Source organism: Thamnophis elegans, chromosome 10 (assembly GCF_009769535.1).
Source record: "Thamnophis elegans isolate rThaEle1 chromosome 10, rThaEle1.pri, whole genome shotgun sequence".
NCBI classification, from domain to species: domain Eukaryota; kingdom Metazoa; phylum Chordata; class Lepidosauria; order Squamata; family Colubridae; genus Thamnophis; species Thamnophis elegans.
In genome coordinates this window covers 382,713-397,683 of record NC_045550.1, presented here as the reverse complement: position 1 = coordinate 397,683, position 14,971 = coordinate 382,713, and the positions used below count along the sequence as shown (strand labels likewise).

The 14,971-nt window shown below is 42.7% G+C and overlaps 1 protein-coding gene across 1 annotated transcript in view; it reads right to left on the bottom strand.

Moving 5' to 3' along the window:
- Window positions 1-2,087: 2,087 nt before the first annotated feature.
- STK32C (serine/threonine kinase 32C) overlaps window positions 2,088-14,971 on the bottom strand; it is a 30,238-nt gene continuing 17,354 nt past the window's right edge. The window contains exons 5-10 of the mRNA XM_032225799.1: window positions 13,605-13,708; window positions 12,214-12,330; window positions 8,355-8,480; window positions 8,007-8,138; window positions 3,324-3,391; window positions 2,088-2,317 (exon numbers count right to left, since the gene is read on the bottom strand). Coding sequence (XP_032081690.1) covers window positions 2,179-2,317; window positions 3,324-3,391; window positions 8,007-8,138; window positions 8,355-8,480; window positions 12,214-12,330; window positions 13,605-13,708 — 686 coding nt within the window. The 3' untranslated portion in view covers window positions 2,088-2,178. The remainder of the gene's footprint in view (window positions 2,318-3,323; window positions 3,392-8,006; window positions 8,139-8,354; window positions 8,481-12,213; window positions 12,331-13,604; window positions 13,709-14,971) is intronic.

Here is a 14,971-nt window from a genome sequence, read left to right as displayed (position 1 = left end):
AACTCTGTAGAATCTATTGTGCTGTGATGCAACTGAAGAGGCTCCAGTTGGCGAACCATATTGGCACTTTAGCTTTCTTGAGGCATTAGGAAAAACGATGTGTGGATGGTCTGAAAAAAGACTGGATCCAGGCTTATCTGAACATGGTTATAATCCTGTATGAATTTATAATCCTCAGTGTTAGGATTCCATATCCCATGGGGACAATAACTACATTGGGCTGAATGTGGTTCTGTACTCACTATAGACCTTACTCATGAGTGCAGGGAAGTGGTGGTGGTGTTCTTGTTCCCAACACCTAAAAGGCTTTTGACTTTGAACATCCCCTTGGGATGCTTGCAGCTCTGCTTGTAACCTCAGAGGTTGTGACTCTATGATAAAACAGCTGGTGGAATAGCCTAATCTAAATATCTGGACTATAAACCTCTTTGAGAGTTTCTGCCTTTGAAATCAAGTGAAGTTTTAATCATAGTACTAACACAATAACATTTACCATTCAACTGTAAATTGGATGTGCCATTTACCTGGCTATAAACTACAAACAGTGGCACTGAGAATAAAGCTTTGGTTTCTTTGTATATCTACACCAGCAAACTTCATTTTTCTTCCCTCTCTAATGATTCTTAGGAATGTCGGTTGTGGACAATCTTTGTTTCTTACGAACTTCCACATAAAACTGTGGAAAATTAAGCATGTGTTCACTGAAGTCCATATATAAAAGGGATTCTACCTCTGTTGTGTCCTTTATTGAATTGACTGGATATTCATCCTAATGGCAGAGAAATTTTAAAAAAAACCTTGTTGGCGAGAAGATTGTAGCTTCAGAAGTAAGGCTGTAAGGATTCCTGTTTCCAAAAGACTCTCGTCCAATGCTAGCAAATCACTTTCAGTAAGACAAGGCAGGTGGGTGGGAAATGTATCAACATTAAAAGCATGCAAAGTTCACTTTCTTTCAAGAAAACACAACTGAGATACGAACAGGACAATCTATTTGAGCCTTGAACAAAACTGGAGTGAAAAGAGTTACAAGATTTATGTACAACATATACCCCAATGTCAAGGATTCCTAGAGTTTTAAGAATAAAGCCACAATATAGTAAGAAAAAGCCTCAAGGCAATCCTACTATTTTTATCTGGGGTAAATCCACTACATTCAGTGGATGTTATTCCCGATAAATAGGTGTAAGATAGCAGCCTTGGTATAAGAAAGAGGGAGAAGTGACTTTTGGAACAGTGAAAAAGGCAGCATCCACAGCTGGAACCAGCATCAAAATTTTTCCAGTTTGTGTAAGAAGTTAAGACGGTTGCCAATGATTGGTATATTTAAATCACGCTTTGAGCAGCATAAAGAAGTGCGTTAAATGTTACTTCCTGCATCATTAGGGCATCTCAATCAAACCACAGTAATATCCTGCTCCTTTACAGGAGTCAAGAAAATGTGAACGTCAGTTCAGGTGCTTGTAAGCATACAACATCCCTTGAAAGTCAAGGATGGCTTGGTGAAAAGATGCAGCGGTTTGACAAAAATAACATTACCTTCCACTGCACTGTTTTAAGAAAACCAGCTGTAAAATCAGGGTAGTTGGCCCTAGTTGGGTGGATTCCAAAGCACTTCTTACACCAGAGATGAAATGTATTAAAAACCACATGAAGCCAAGGGCATCTGTTGAGCCCGGGCCCAGCGGGGTAACTGTAACCGCTCTGCTCCGTAAGAATCCTCAAATGCTCTGGAAATCTCAAGGGACAATTTTGCAGCTCTGGCTGTAGGGACAATAGTGATGGAGCCTTTTCAATTGCCTTGGCCATCTCTTCTAGCCCTGCCACCTTGCCCGCTTTCATTCTGCATGTTCTTGGATATGTGTTACATTCTTCTCCCTGGAATATGCTTCGGATTGCAGTCTGTCACCTATCAAAAGAAACGGACAAAGAAAGAAATGGAACAGTTGTGTGGAGGTCTTGCATAGTAGCAAAGTCTCTGGTCTCTTTTTTCAGTCCATGAGTTCTGTGAGAACTATTTGCTTTTTCTGTGGCTCTACAGTGTTGCTTTGTGTGACTCTTCTTCTTCTTCTTCTTCTTTTTCCCCCCATCCACAAAAGTGCCCGCTGTACTGATGTCTGCAACCTGAGAATGTTTTACGTGAGAGGCACAGCAGCTTCCGGCCCCTTTGCCCCACCGTCCCTAGCTGCTTCCTGTAGAGGAACATACGGAGCTGCACATGTTCACGTTGGAATGTTCAGATTCTGTTTCAGTCTCTGTGTCATCGGTGGTTTCAGGAGGAGAGAGAGGCTCGTTCATCTGATCCGGGTTCTTCTTCAACCTGTACAGAAGGCAAAGCTAGTTATGCATATGGCAAAGTAAGTAAAAACATTGTTCTGGGAAGGAATAGTTGACGGAGTTTAGGATTCAGGTAGGCTTGTAGAACTGTGTCTAAGGGGCCTTGTCACTTCAGTCTCCCTGGATATGCATTTCTGTCAGAATATTCATGAAGTGGCAGAGACATGGCAACAAGGTCAGCCAATGTATAAGCATGGCAGCTGGGTCAGCCAATGGGGACTATTTGGTGACTGAGAGCCATGCCAGACAGTAAGGAGCCTGGGCGTGATGTAGGCTTAGCTTAACTGCCCTGTACAGAGGAGGTTCTCTTTGTCTGCATTAAGCTCTGAACTCTGAAACAATCTCTCCTCTGTACCACGTTGGAAGAATCTGCTATTGGTATTGTACATTTATTCATGTGTTGTTATGTATATAAATACGTTAATGAATCCTGCTGAATCAGTTATCTGTGTCTGCTTTCTGGATTTGGTTTTCCAACAAACTGACAATTTCTGTCCCCTGCATATCCTTCCTTTGAAAGGTTCCCTAGAAGACTGAATCCTCCATATTTACTTGCCTGAGGAGTCCTAATACTAGTCTGAGCAGTCTCATCATAGGGCAAGTGAATGTTAAGAGCAGGAACATCTAAATAATAGCATTCCTGTTATTGTACAAAAACACCTAGGTTCATCTGGTGCCATCTTTATTATTCTTTTGTTGACAACTTATATGTTATCTTCTAATTAATCTATATCTTATATGCAGTATTTTTGGCAGCTTGAAGTCCACATATCTTCTGCTTAAATGTGCCAGATGTCTCAGATTATAACCTACAATCTCCATCACTCGATGATCAGAAGGCTCTCTCCAACTTTAGATATACAGTAGGATTTTGGTGAGATATAAAAGAACTGAAAATAGGAGACTTTTTCTCCAAAAATTGCAATCATAATTATCTAGCCAAACTTACCATCTTTCCACCCTCACCTCCCTTTTAAAAACAGACTCACTTTTCTCTGTTAAAAATGACAAAATCTTGCTGAATTGCTTCAAGGCATTCCTGCAAGTAATCATTTTCCTATAAAAAGAGAAAGATTACATTATACTTTCTTGTATAATTGCCGTGAATTAAAAACAGACCTAAAATCAATAACAATACCCATCTTTATGTCACTCAGAATTGTGACACTGTATGCTTTTCTTTTTCCCTATTAGCCAGTTATTCCGGAACCTTATTTTGCTTAATAAAGTCTGATATGATACAATCATTAACATGTCAGGCAATAAATTAGGAGACGAATTAAAAGCCATGTTCAGTCATAGCTCGTTAGGTAGAAGTAAGCCAGTAGCCATCCATCCACCTACCCTGTTTGTCAGGTGGAAACAACCAGAAAAACTCTGAGATTTTGTCAAATAGGTTTCTTTATTGCTGATCTCCAGTTTACAAAAATCTCACCAAACTGTCCGTTTTCCCTTAAAAACAACAGATACAGACCTACAAGGTTGACCTCAAATGCTTCCTCCCCCAAATGGTCTCTAAGCCAGAATGTCTTTTCACCCCCCCCCCTAAAATTGGGGCTTCCAAGAGGAGATGACCAGCATGAGCCTAAGGGAGGAGCTAAGAATATCCACAAGAGACCAAAGTCCACCTTGAATTACATTGATTCTTATCTACCACCAATTTTCTTTGACTGTTAGTAGTTCAGATTCTTGTAGAGAGTTTTAGCATGCAATAAACCTATTTGAACCCCCACCTGACTTTTGATTTCCTGCATTTGACACTTTCTCTATATCAGCTTGTGGTTTCTATGATTTCTACTCTGAGCTTCATGGATTTAGAATGAGGCCATTCAAATATAATAATGTGCAAAGTTTATATGTCACACATAAAAAAGATGGAGATGCAGATGATCTACAAAGAAGTGACATTTTAGGCGCCATCTCCTTCAAAAGGTGTTTGGCCATCTTGTGAACTCCAACATAGAGAGGATTCTTCATGCACTCCACTCCAAGAGATGGAGGAGTTGAAAAGTAGGCTCAGGCCTTTTTACGAATGGCTCTTCCCCGTCTGAGTTTTGGGCAATCCGCACGTTGTGTTGTTTAAACAAGGTGTCTAAAATAGTATTATTTTGCTGGGCTGCTGGAGCTTTAGTGATGTACATTGCACAATTTCCTTCATTGTTATGGTTGTATGGTTTATTTTATGGTATATTTAACTGTTGTTCTATGGGACTGATTATGAGGGAAGACTGATATGAAAGTTGTCTAACTGTGATTGAACATGAATACTGTAACCAACCAACCGATCCCTGGCAATAAGAGAGAAGCTAAAAACAACAATGAGAGTAGGCCGACTAGGACTGTGTGTGGCATTTCAGATCTACTCTACAAAAGATCTTTCAGAACCCGAAGAAACTGAACTGCACTATCGTTCTACTCTGCCTTGAAGGAACTCCTCAGCCTGTGGCCTGTGGGAACGGAAGGTGGCAAAAACTGGTAGAATCCAGGTGTCAAGACCTGCCCCAGCTGGTCCCTCAAGAAAGTAAGACTCTTGAATTTAATAAGTTGAATCACAAGGACTTTTACTGAGAGAGAGTGATTGAAGGGAAGCAAGGCAAAATCTGATTTCCTTCCGTTTCCCCAAGCCCAACTCCCCTGACCAGCCCACCAGCATCCAATGTGATGTTACAAGGTTGTTTTGAGAACAGTGAGGTGCTAGGCAGATAACAATTCAATCTCAGGCCATGATGGCCTTGAAACCAGGCCGGAATCGGCTGGGAGGGAGTCCACTCGTCTCCAAAGATGATCCCCCCTTCCCTAATTCCCAAGCAGTTATAGCAAAAGCAAAAGCGTGTGAAAATGCCAGGAAGCCCCCCCCCCCCCTTCCAACAGAATGGCAGGACACAATGGTGGGCCTGACACCAGGCAAAAGAAACAAGGATCCCAGGATACATTACAGCTATTTTATGAAGTTGCAAACAGGCTACAAATGTGCTCCTGAACATTATGAAGCACTTTTTGAAATTAAATCCACTGTGCCGCATAGCCTTAGTACTGAATAGGGACATCAGAACCGGTACAGCTATTATCTGCTTTATTTTTTTGCTTCACAAAATGGATTTCCAGTTTAGCTGATTTGAGACTTTTTTTTAATGGAACAGCTGGACATAAATTTGCTAATTTGTTTAGAAATACAGCAGGAGGGATTATTTACTTTCAAAAAGTGAATTATTGCCATGGAAAGAGAAAAAGCTCTACGTTCTTAAAAGCCAGTCAGATTTAACTGAAGCTAGATGGCTGACAATCTAACATCATTTTTGTTTGCTAGCTTTCAGCCCGTAATGAATTTACTGGGATTAAAAGACTGAATACACTCTTGGCAACATCCACGGAAGGTTCTTTTACACCTCTTAATACTAAGAACAGGTGTTTCTGAAAAGCATTTGAAAGTGAGAATTCTGATTAGTTTTGACCTAATTCCAATTAGAATACGCTGCCTGGCAAACCGGATCATTACAACAGGATGCTATCCATATGCCACGGCTTATATACACTCTTCCTTCCTACCAACATCTGCTAGATTTTGTCTACCTCTGACGTCAAAAAAAATAGCATCTCTTTCATTTTATTTAGCATTGTTTCCTCTAATCAACCATCACGAACAAAAAGTGATGGGCAGATCAGTCAGTTTCTAGAAATGGTTGGTCTGCACAGCTGCCCTCATTTCTGCTTTTGATCCGTTTTCATTCTTAAGAAGTACAGATAAAATTTGCACCCATTATTCCAATATTTTCAGTCAGAATGATTGCTTCGTTACATGGCTCTGAGTTCTTTCATTAAATGGTATGCGTGCTGTCGGTGTTCAAGAAAAATAACAAGAAAAGCAACAGTGGTGTCACTTAGGAGCAGCAATTGGTAAGAGCTTGGTCCTTTTCCATAATAAAACTGTGTTAGCTTGACGGACCAACATGATAGAATAAAATAACAGCCCTTCAAAGTAGCCCAGATAAGAAGGATAACAATGAAGATTAGCTCCGTCTTTATCGTAAGGTTACCTTAAGAGAATCTTGCAAGCCTGAAAGCATTTCTCCCCTCCTTTCTGTTAGTCTCCAAAAAACTAGGGAGACTCTCCTTTGAATCAGCGTTTTTCCAGTGAAACGGGCCTATCAGGGCAACCTGGTTTACGCAAATATGGGATGGAGCATACAGCTTCCTTCCTTCCAGTCCCAATCCAGGAGCCTTCGCAGGCAGTCGCTTTCACAACAAACTATTTTTGTGTCCAATTTATATTTACCAACAAAGAAATAAAGGAAGACCCGTATAGATCTATTTCAAGCTATCTAGCTCTCGTCAGCTATCCATATCCTTTCTGGGATTTAAACCCAGGCTACTTGCATATTAGGTAGATGTATTAACCTCTAAGCCATGGGCTCTTCTTGCTTTGTCAGCTATACCAGGGGAAAGATTAAGTGTTTTTCTGGAAGCAATATGCTCCATTACATATTTGGGTAGACCAGGTTGCCCTGATAGAAAGGTTTCACCCAAAAAAACACTTAATTTCTCCCCCTGGTGTAGTTGACAAAGTGAGGAGAGCCCGTGGCTTAGAGGTTAATACATCTACCCAGGGGTGGACTTCAACAATTTTAGCAAGGGGAGAGGGCGGAGCCAATGTCGCGACGGAACATCGTGCAGACTCGACAGTCCGAGTCCGCCGATGACACTTTTGCCCTTGGACGGTCCGGCAGGACCTAAACCATCCCGAAGACACGGTGACTGGGAAGACAAAACCTTGCTGGTCGCAGGGACACCGCAAAGTCCCTGATCGACCCAAGGGTAGCGCTTCTAACTGGCGGCAAACAGGCAGCCCCCAGGCTGACATAGTCGGAGTTGAGATTCTAGCAGCTTCAGCCTCACCTAACTGGAGGAGCATAATGTAGGCGAGTGTGAGGAGGAGGAGGAGGAGGAGACTTAGATTGGTGCTGAAGAGGCAACCTCTTCCTGAGACAACTTTGCTTTAAGGGAGATCCCCCGTGTCTCTTTCTCTGCTGGTTAAGCAGCACTAGAGAAGAACAAAATAAGAAGAGACTTCTGTGCTGGTACAGGTAGTCCTCGACTTACAACAGTTCACTTAGTGACCTTTGAAGTTACAACCTCACTGACCGTTTTCCACACTTATGACCATTGCAGCAGCCTCATGGTCATGTGAGACCAAGATACGGATGCTTGGCAACAGGTTCATATTTATGATGTTTTCAGTGTGTCCCGTGGTCACGTGATCTCCTCCTGACAAGCAAAGGCAATGGGGAAGCCAGACTCACTTCGCAGCTGCAATGATTCACTTAACAACCGTGGCAAGAAAAGCAGTAAAATGGGGCAAAACTCACTTAGCAGATGTCTCACTTAGCAACGTAAACTTAGGGCTCCATTATGGTCATAAATCGAGGACTACCTGTATTGTAGTGACTCCCCCCCCCTGCACTGAGAAGTGAAGGATCCCTGTTGTTGCTTTGTGGAGCAACTCAAGGAAGGAGACTTCAGCAAGGGTTGAAATGATGCCTCCCAATTTGGCCAAGAGCCCAGCAGGGTTACTGCAGAGCCCCATCAGAGGCACTTGAAAGCGAAGCGCCTGCGACCGGAGGACACTCCAAAAGGTCTCCGGGTTCTGTCTGGTGGCTGCCAAAGGGGACACTTACGGACTGCGATCCGTCCTTGCTGTTGTCCCTGGATTTGTTCTTGGCCAGCCTCTTCTTCTTCTTGTGCAGCGGCCGCGACTCCAGAATCATCTCCTCCAGCTCAAAAGTGGGGTCACAGTGCAGGCGGCCTTTCTGTGGAAGACCAGACAGAGAGGAGGAGGCTGCCGTGGGAATAGCAAACGGGAAAGGAAAGCAATGTTCTCGGCCCAAATTCCTTAGCTATGGGTGTCTGTGTGTGTGTGTGTGTGTGTGTGGGATGGAATACAACCCTTGGCTTTATATTACTGCCTCCTTCATGAGTCGCAGAGACCCACAATTCAAACCAACATACTCATCACTTCGACTCACGTTGGGAACGAAGCCAGGCTCTACTTTCTTCTCCCAAATTTCTTCCCAGTCCACGTTAGAGAAGTAGGAGGAAGTCCGGATGTTGGCTAGACTGGAAAAACGATGCTCAGGATTGACTGTCAAAAGCTGAGAATGGAAATCAGAAGGGCAACATTTATTCAGGGCAAAACCGGGCAGCTGCGGGAAACAAAATCGGAGCTGTTTTACAGATACTGTGTCTCCCCGAAAATAAGACAGGGTCTCATTTTCTTTTGACACCCCCCCCCTCAAAATAAGCACTTGGCCTTCTTTTCGGGGAGGTCTTATTATTTTTGAGGTGCAGGAGGCGTCAAGCGTGGTCACCTCGTGGCTGCTGCTGTGTTGCAATATTTTGGGGGGAGGGCTTCTTTCAGCAAAAACCCGATTGGGCTTAATTTCCAGGGAGGTCTTATTTTCAGGATAACGGGGTAGTTCTTGACTTACAACCACTCGTTTTGGGAACATTTGAAGTTACAATAGCACTGAAAAAATGACTTATGAGCATCTTCATGCTTAAGACTGTTGCACCATCTCCACGGCCATATGGGCAGAATTTGGGCACCTGGCAACCAGCAGGCATTTCCCACAATGGTCCCAGTATCCCTGGGGTCACGTGATCACCATTTCTGATCTTCCCTTTGCTCAGCTAAGCAAAATCAATGGGGAAAGATAGATCCACTTAACAACTGCAGTGATTTGCTTACAACCATAAAATAATAAAAAAGGGTGATAAAATCAGGTGCAACTCACTTAACAACCGCCTCGCTTAGTAACATACATTCTGGTTCCAATTGGGGTTGAAGGTTGAAGACTACCTTCTCCACGTAAGCAGTGAAGTGTAGAAAGAGAAATCCTCTTCTTTTTCTCAATAGTTATATCATACGACCTCTCATTTATTTGCTTTTCAATCCACAAAATAGCTAAACCTGATTTAGTTTTATCCCCCATTTTCAAACGAAAGACCCATTCAGTTTTCTGCAGTCTAGCATTAACAAACGTATTTATTTCATTTTAGATGCCCGGGGGTATTATGATGCGAAGGCAGTAGTTGTAGTATTACTACTTGAGTAGTAAAAAGCAGCCCCTCTGACTGAGCTACTACAATCATGGGTCCTACAGTACTTGAGTCTCTATTTGACAAAGAACGTAAGGGAAGCACCAATTCTTCACTGCGGTAGTTGATATCCCTTCCATCAATAGCCATAGCACTTATATACCGCTTTATAGCCCTCTCTAAGCGATTTACAGAGTCAGCCTCTTGCCCCCAACAATTTGATCCCTCATTTTGCTAACCTCGGAAGGATGGGAGGCTGAGTCAACCTTGAGATCTGAAGTGCCAAATTGCAGGCAGCCGGCAGGCAGCAGAAGTAGCCTGCAGTACTGCACTCTCACCACTGCTGGTTAGAGATGGTGAAATGGCTGCGCACAATCAAATGACCTTTCTTAAATCTACATTTGGGGAAAAGGACGAGAAGACAGTCTCCAGCTGCATCAGTTCAGAGGCTCTATTTTTGTCTGTGACTGGGAATAAGATCCCATTCCTTCCGTAGTGATGCTCATCTCACTCAAATATGAACTAAACTTCTCGCCTCCACAATTCCTTCTTCATGTTGGTTTCCCACAAATGCTCATCTTCAGGATGTTTCGTGCCTTCCACTGCTTATTACTTCCCATAGACAATGTTTGCTTGGAGGCTATTTTCCTACATTAATCCAGCAGAGGGAGTATTCTTGTTGAGTAAATTGTCCATAACACAATCCTACTTTAAAACTACACACGCTGCTCATTTGAGACAGATTTATATTAGAACCCTTGATTCTCGTACACTGTTGTACATATGCATTCCCCCCCTCCTTTTTTTAAAAAAGATACTCGTCTTTTAAAAACATTCAACCATCACAGGCATCAATGGCACTTTATATTTTATTCCCCCCCCCCCCTACAGATATTGAAGAGGGCTGGCAAAGAATTTGAAGGAACATTTTGTAATGGATTTGAAGGGTGCTTTGCACAGCACGTTGGCACGAGGGAATCTCTCCTCACTGAAAATGGTCAGGCTGTTGTGTCCTCCAGAAAGCTCATCATAAACATTTTTGGGCCTTCCGAGGCACAAGCATCTTTCCACTGGGCTGTGGGTGAATTGGGGACTCTGCAGGCAGGAAAAATCTGGGAACCCCCCCCCCCAAACCAACTGGAATAGAGATAGGAGCTTTGCTCGGGGCAATATATTCTACAAATCATCCCACTGCCCACATCTAGCATTCAATATCCCACGGCCTCAATATATACGGAGTTCCCAGTGGTCTGAATCTGGATGCGCTGAGTTCTCTTGTTTCTCCCTTCTATCTTTTAAAGATTAGTTGTCCTTTTGTTAGCCTCCCCTCAAGCACGCCGATCGCTTCCTCTTTGCTTCTAAAAAGTCCTATGTTGGAGTCAGTCCTGACAGAAATCACCTAAATTGGCTGTCAGTGGAAATGATAAATGTATCCACACTATCAGGATTCCAGAACTTGACACTTCAGTCTCAAGTGATACCAATCATTAGCACAATTAGCTAATGTTTCATACACAGGAGACACTTGCTTTTATCAAGAAGTCTGGCACTTCCAGTCTGACACACAGACGACCCTCCGTTATTAAACAGTTTGAACTTCCATGGAGGGTTGTTATCACCCAAACACAATTTCAGCCTCCTACAGACATTTCCCTTCGACACGGGGATCGCCAGAGGAAGGAGAAATTGGATTGTGAGACACATCCCAACCGTTTCACACATTTTGTCGTCTTTTGAATGCCTATAGGGGGTATCACAATCTGAAAAATATTAATCAAGCCAGCAGAAAGCCCTATAACTGCATGTAAAGGCATTTACTGGAAATTAAAGATAAAGCCCAGTGATGGTTAACCCTTTTCTAAAGGTCTGCCAAAATTGCGTGTGTGAGACCACCGGCCTGCACATGCGTGAGCAACCCCCCGCCACACATGCACACGTAACCCACCACACGTGTGTGTGGGTGGGGGGTGTTTCACCCTCCCCGGGCTTTCCTGAAGCTTGGAGAGGGCGGAAAACGGCTCAACGGCCCAACTGGAAGTTCAGGAAGGACCTTGGGCTTGTTTTTCACCCTCTGAAGCCTTCATAGGTTTTCCTAAAGTCTGGGGAGGATGAAAACGGCCTCCCCGACCCCTCCGGAAGGCTGAAAATCAGCTGGCCAGTGTGCACATGCACACTGGAGCTGAGAGCTGCCATGCCGGCAAACATGGCTCAACGTGCCATAGGTTCGCAATCACTGGTATAGCCATTGCATAGCTTTATCAATAAAATTACACACTGCGTTACATGTAAAGAAAACATGTTTTCCTCTCTGACGATGCACTTACATCTGCCCAATGAAAATGGCAATAGCGCATAGTCTTACACACCGATTCCCAGTGCTTTAGAGCCCTCTTTAAACGGTTTACGGATATCAGCACGTTGCCTCCAGCAATCTGGGTCCTCATTTTACAGAGCTCAGAATGAGGGAAGGCTGGCAGTTGGCAGAGTTGACCTGCAGCCACCATGGCAGGGACGCACATACAGGGCTGGAAAGCACCTGAAGGAGAGGAGACGGCATCTCTGGTGCCAAACACTCTCCGTCCCCGACTTCGTTGCTTAGGGCTGCAGGCAGGTTTCCCTGGCTCTGTTCTAGGAACAACGAAGTGATGTGCTGAAGGCAACTGTTGCTACACAGACATATGCGGCATGTTGGCAAGTCAGAGGGACCACATATTTTTGGATCAAAGCCTGTATTTGTGCAGTGATACTGAATCATTGCAATCCTTACCAAAGAAACAACGATTTTACCTTTCTTAATAATGCCACCATGTCTTTTGACCAAGCTGTTGTATACTGGACGCTCACGGTGCTGAACAGCTGAACTAGCGATTCCACAGGACTATTGGAATGGATGTCATAAGGCCTCTGGGGGGTGGGGGGGGGAGATGAATAAATGGAAATAGATGAAAACTCCACATTGATTTATCATAACATCAAGCATTTAATTAATACAGTTATTTAGACTGCTGTAATACTATTATTACTCTATTACTATCATCATGATGCTTTGGTCCCCTTGCATTTCAACTCCTACAAGAAGGTATAAGGGGCTCCCTTGAGACCCTTTCGAAGCTGCAGCTGGTTCTGAATGCTGTGGAACAGGCATTGAAGGGCATGCACAGACACATGTGATGGCATCTTTCTTAAGCTCCACTGGCTGCCAGTGGTCTTCTGGATGTGATTCAAGATCCAAAAGACCATCTGTCTCCCATAGCTACTCTCTGTACCGGACAGTTGGACAGAATCCACATGCTCCAGATCCCACTCCTTTAACAATGGAACCTGAACAGACCCACAAAGTTGTCTTGCAGCCATTTGAAGTGCGTAGAACCCCCCACCTTAGCTTTATTTAAAGGAGTCCTTAGGCTCTGGAGGGTGGGGCCCTTTGTGGGATGACTGGTTGGTTATGAGACTCCATCCCTTTTCTCAGATGTTTTGTTTTATTTTGTTCCATATTGTTTTGCCTCAAATTGCTTAATATTGTACCATGAAGGAGTTGAGCAGCAGATAGGTGATAGATAGATAGATAGATAGATAGATAGATAGATAGATAGATGGATGGATGGATGGATGGATGGATGGATGGATGGATGGATGGACGGACAGACGGACGGACGATGGATGGACAATGGGTGGATGGACAATAGAGAGACCGAGAAACAGAGACACACAGATGCAGACTAGTTTAAGAGAGCAAATCCAAGGTGGGCCATTTATGGCAGAGAGAACTTGATGTTAAGGACTGGTACTGCCTCACATAAATTGTTGGTATCTGACAAACAAGAAGTGTGTTTAATTAGAAATATGGATAACTGGTAGAAAAAATGAACTCTGAAATACTAGGGATCAGCTTCAATATGGCTCAATTTAGGAATGTCACTATACGTTAAATGAAATTGTGTGAAGCTTCCAACAGCTGAGAAACATTAAATTCTCTTCTGAATTTACATTCATCTGTAGAAAGTTGGAATTTCCTATTTAGCTGTCTTGTTTCTGTTACATTTTTCTTCAATAAGACTTTTTAACTTCCACTGATTTGTATGTTCATTGTCTTGGAATCAATGAACCTATTCCCCACACTTTAATGGGGAAAAGCAACCTCCAAGTATTTTTTAAAAAATAAAAGATATGCCAGGCACCCATCCACGCAGAAGCTCATATGCGATCACTCCTAGAGACCACCAATCAACTTCAAAGGAGTAGCCTGATCCTCCATTCAGAAAGGAATGAAAGATCTCCGGAGCTGAAAAGAAAAACAAGGACATCATTTAATACCTCCATCATTGTTAGTTTCAGTCAAACTGCTGTTGCGGTTTTTGCATATTCCCATAGTTATAAAACCAGATATTCTAACAAATTTAGTGGGGTTTAATCACAGGTCAATGAGACACAAGAACTTCTAAGTTGTAACTGGGCATCCTGGCTAAAAGAGAATCACAAGTTGACTTCATATGTAGGACCAAATATTTGGGAAGATAAGCCAGCTGAAAGCAGAGGTTCAGACCTCAAGACTCCAGATTGGTAATAGTACTTGTAAAGTTATATAAAGTGAAAATTAAGAAATTGTTGCTAATATGACACACACACCCCTCCATAGCTTGCATTTTTCTAGAATTAAGTGAGACTGTTTACAGCTCTGAAAGGTAGATGGATCATATGCTTAATCTTGGAGATGTAATCTACGTATAGCTGCCTTCTGATACCCTGTTTCCCTGAGAATAAGATCTCCACGGATAATAAGCCCAATCGGGCTTTTGAGCGCATGCGCTAAAATAAAACTCTCTCCTGAAAATATTGCAACACAGCAGCAGCCATGAGCTAACCATGTTCGCTGCCTCCTGCACCTCAAAAATAATAAGACCTCCCCGAAAATAAGGCCAAGTGCTTATTTTGGGGTTCAAAAGAAAATAGGACCCTGTCTTATTTTCAGGGAAGCACAGGATAAATAGCCAATATCAATGAAGGACCGAGACACAAAAGGGTTCAATTAATGAAATATAAAATGAAAGCATTCCTAAGCCTAATTAATCTCTTTAAGAGAAGGAAATATAAATAGATTTAAATTAGATGATTATTTTATGCCTGGGGCAAAATAAACAAATGGTGGGAGGATTACTATAAGCTAAATATTATTATTTTTTAATATAAACAATGCTGCGCTTCAATGTTTAGATGGCCTAGACATTGGTATTTGAATTTACATCTTTTTAACATTTATATTTTATTGTGTTTTACTAATCTAGGTGAAAGGGTAATATATATTGCTGGTCCATGCATGATCTGCCATATGCTAAATACATTTTGTTTCCTTTTCTCCCATTCAGTTGTGTCTGATTCTTAGAGACTCTCTGGACAAGTTCCTGCAATTCTTTAGTCAAAAGGTTGATCAGAAATGCTTTTCTAGGGCTAAGAAAGAGCGACAAGCCCAAAGTCACCCAGTTGGCTTTGTGCCTAAGGCTGGACTAGAATTCACAGTTTCCTAGTTTCTAGCCTGGCATCCTAACCA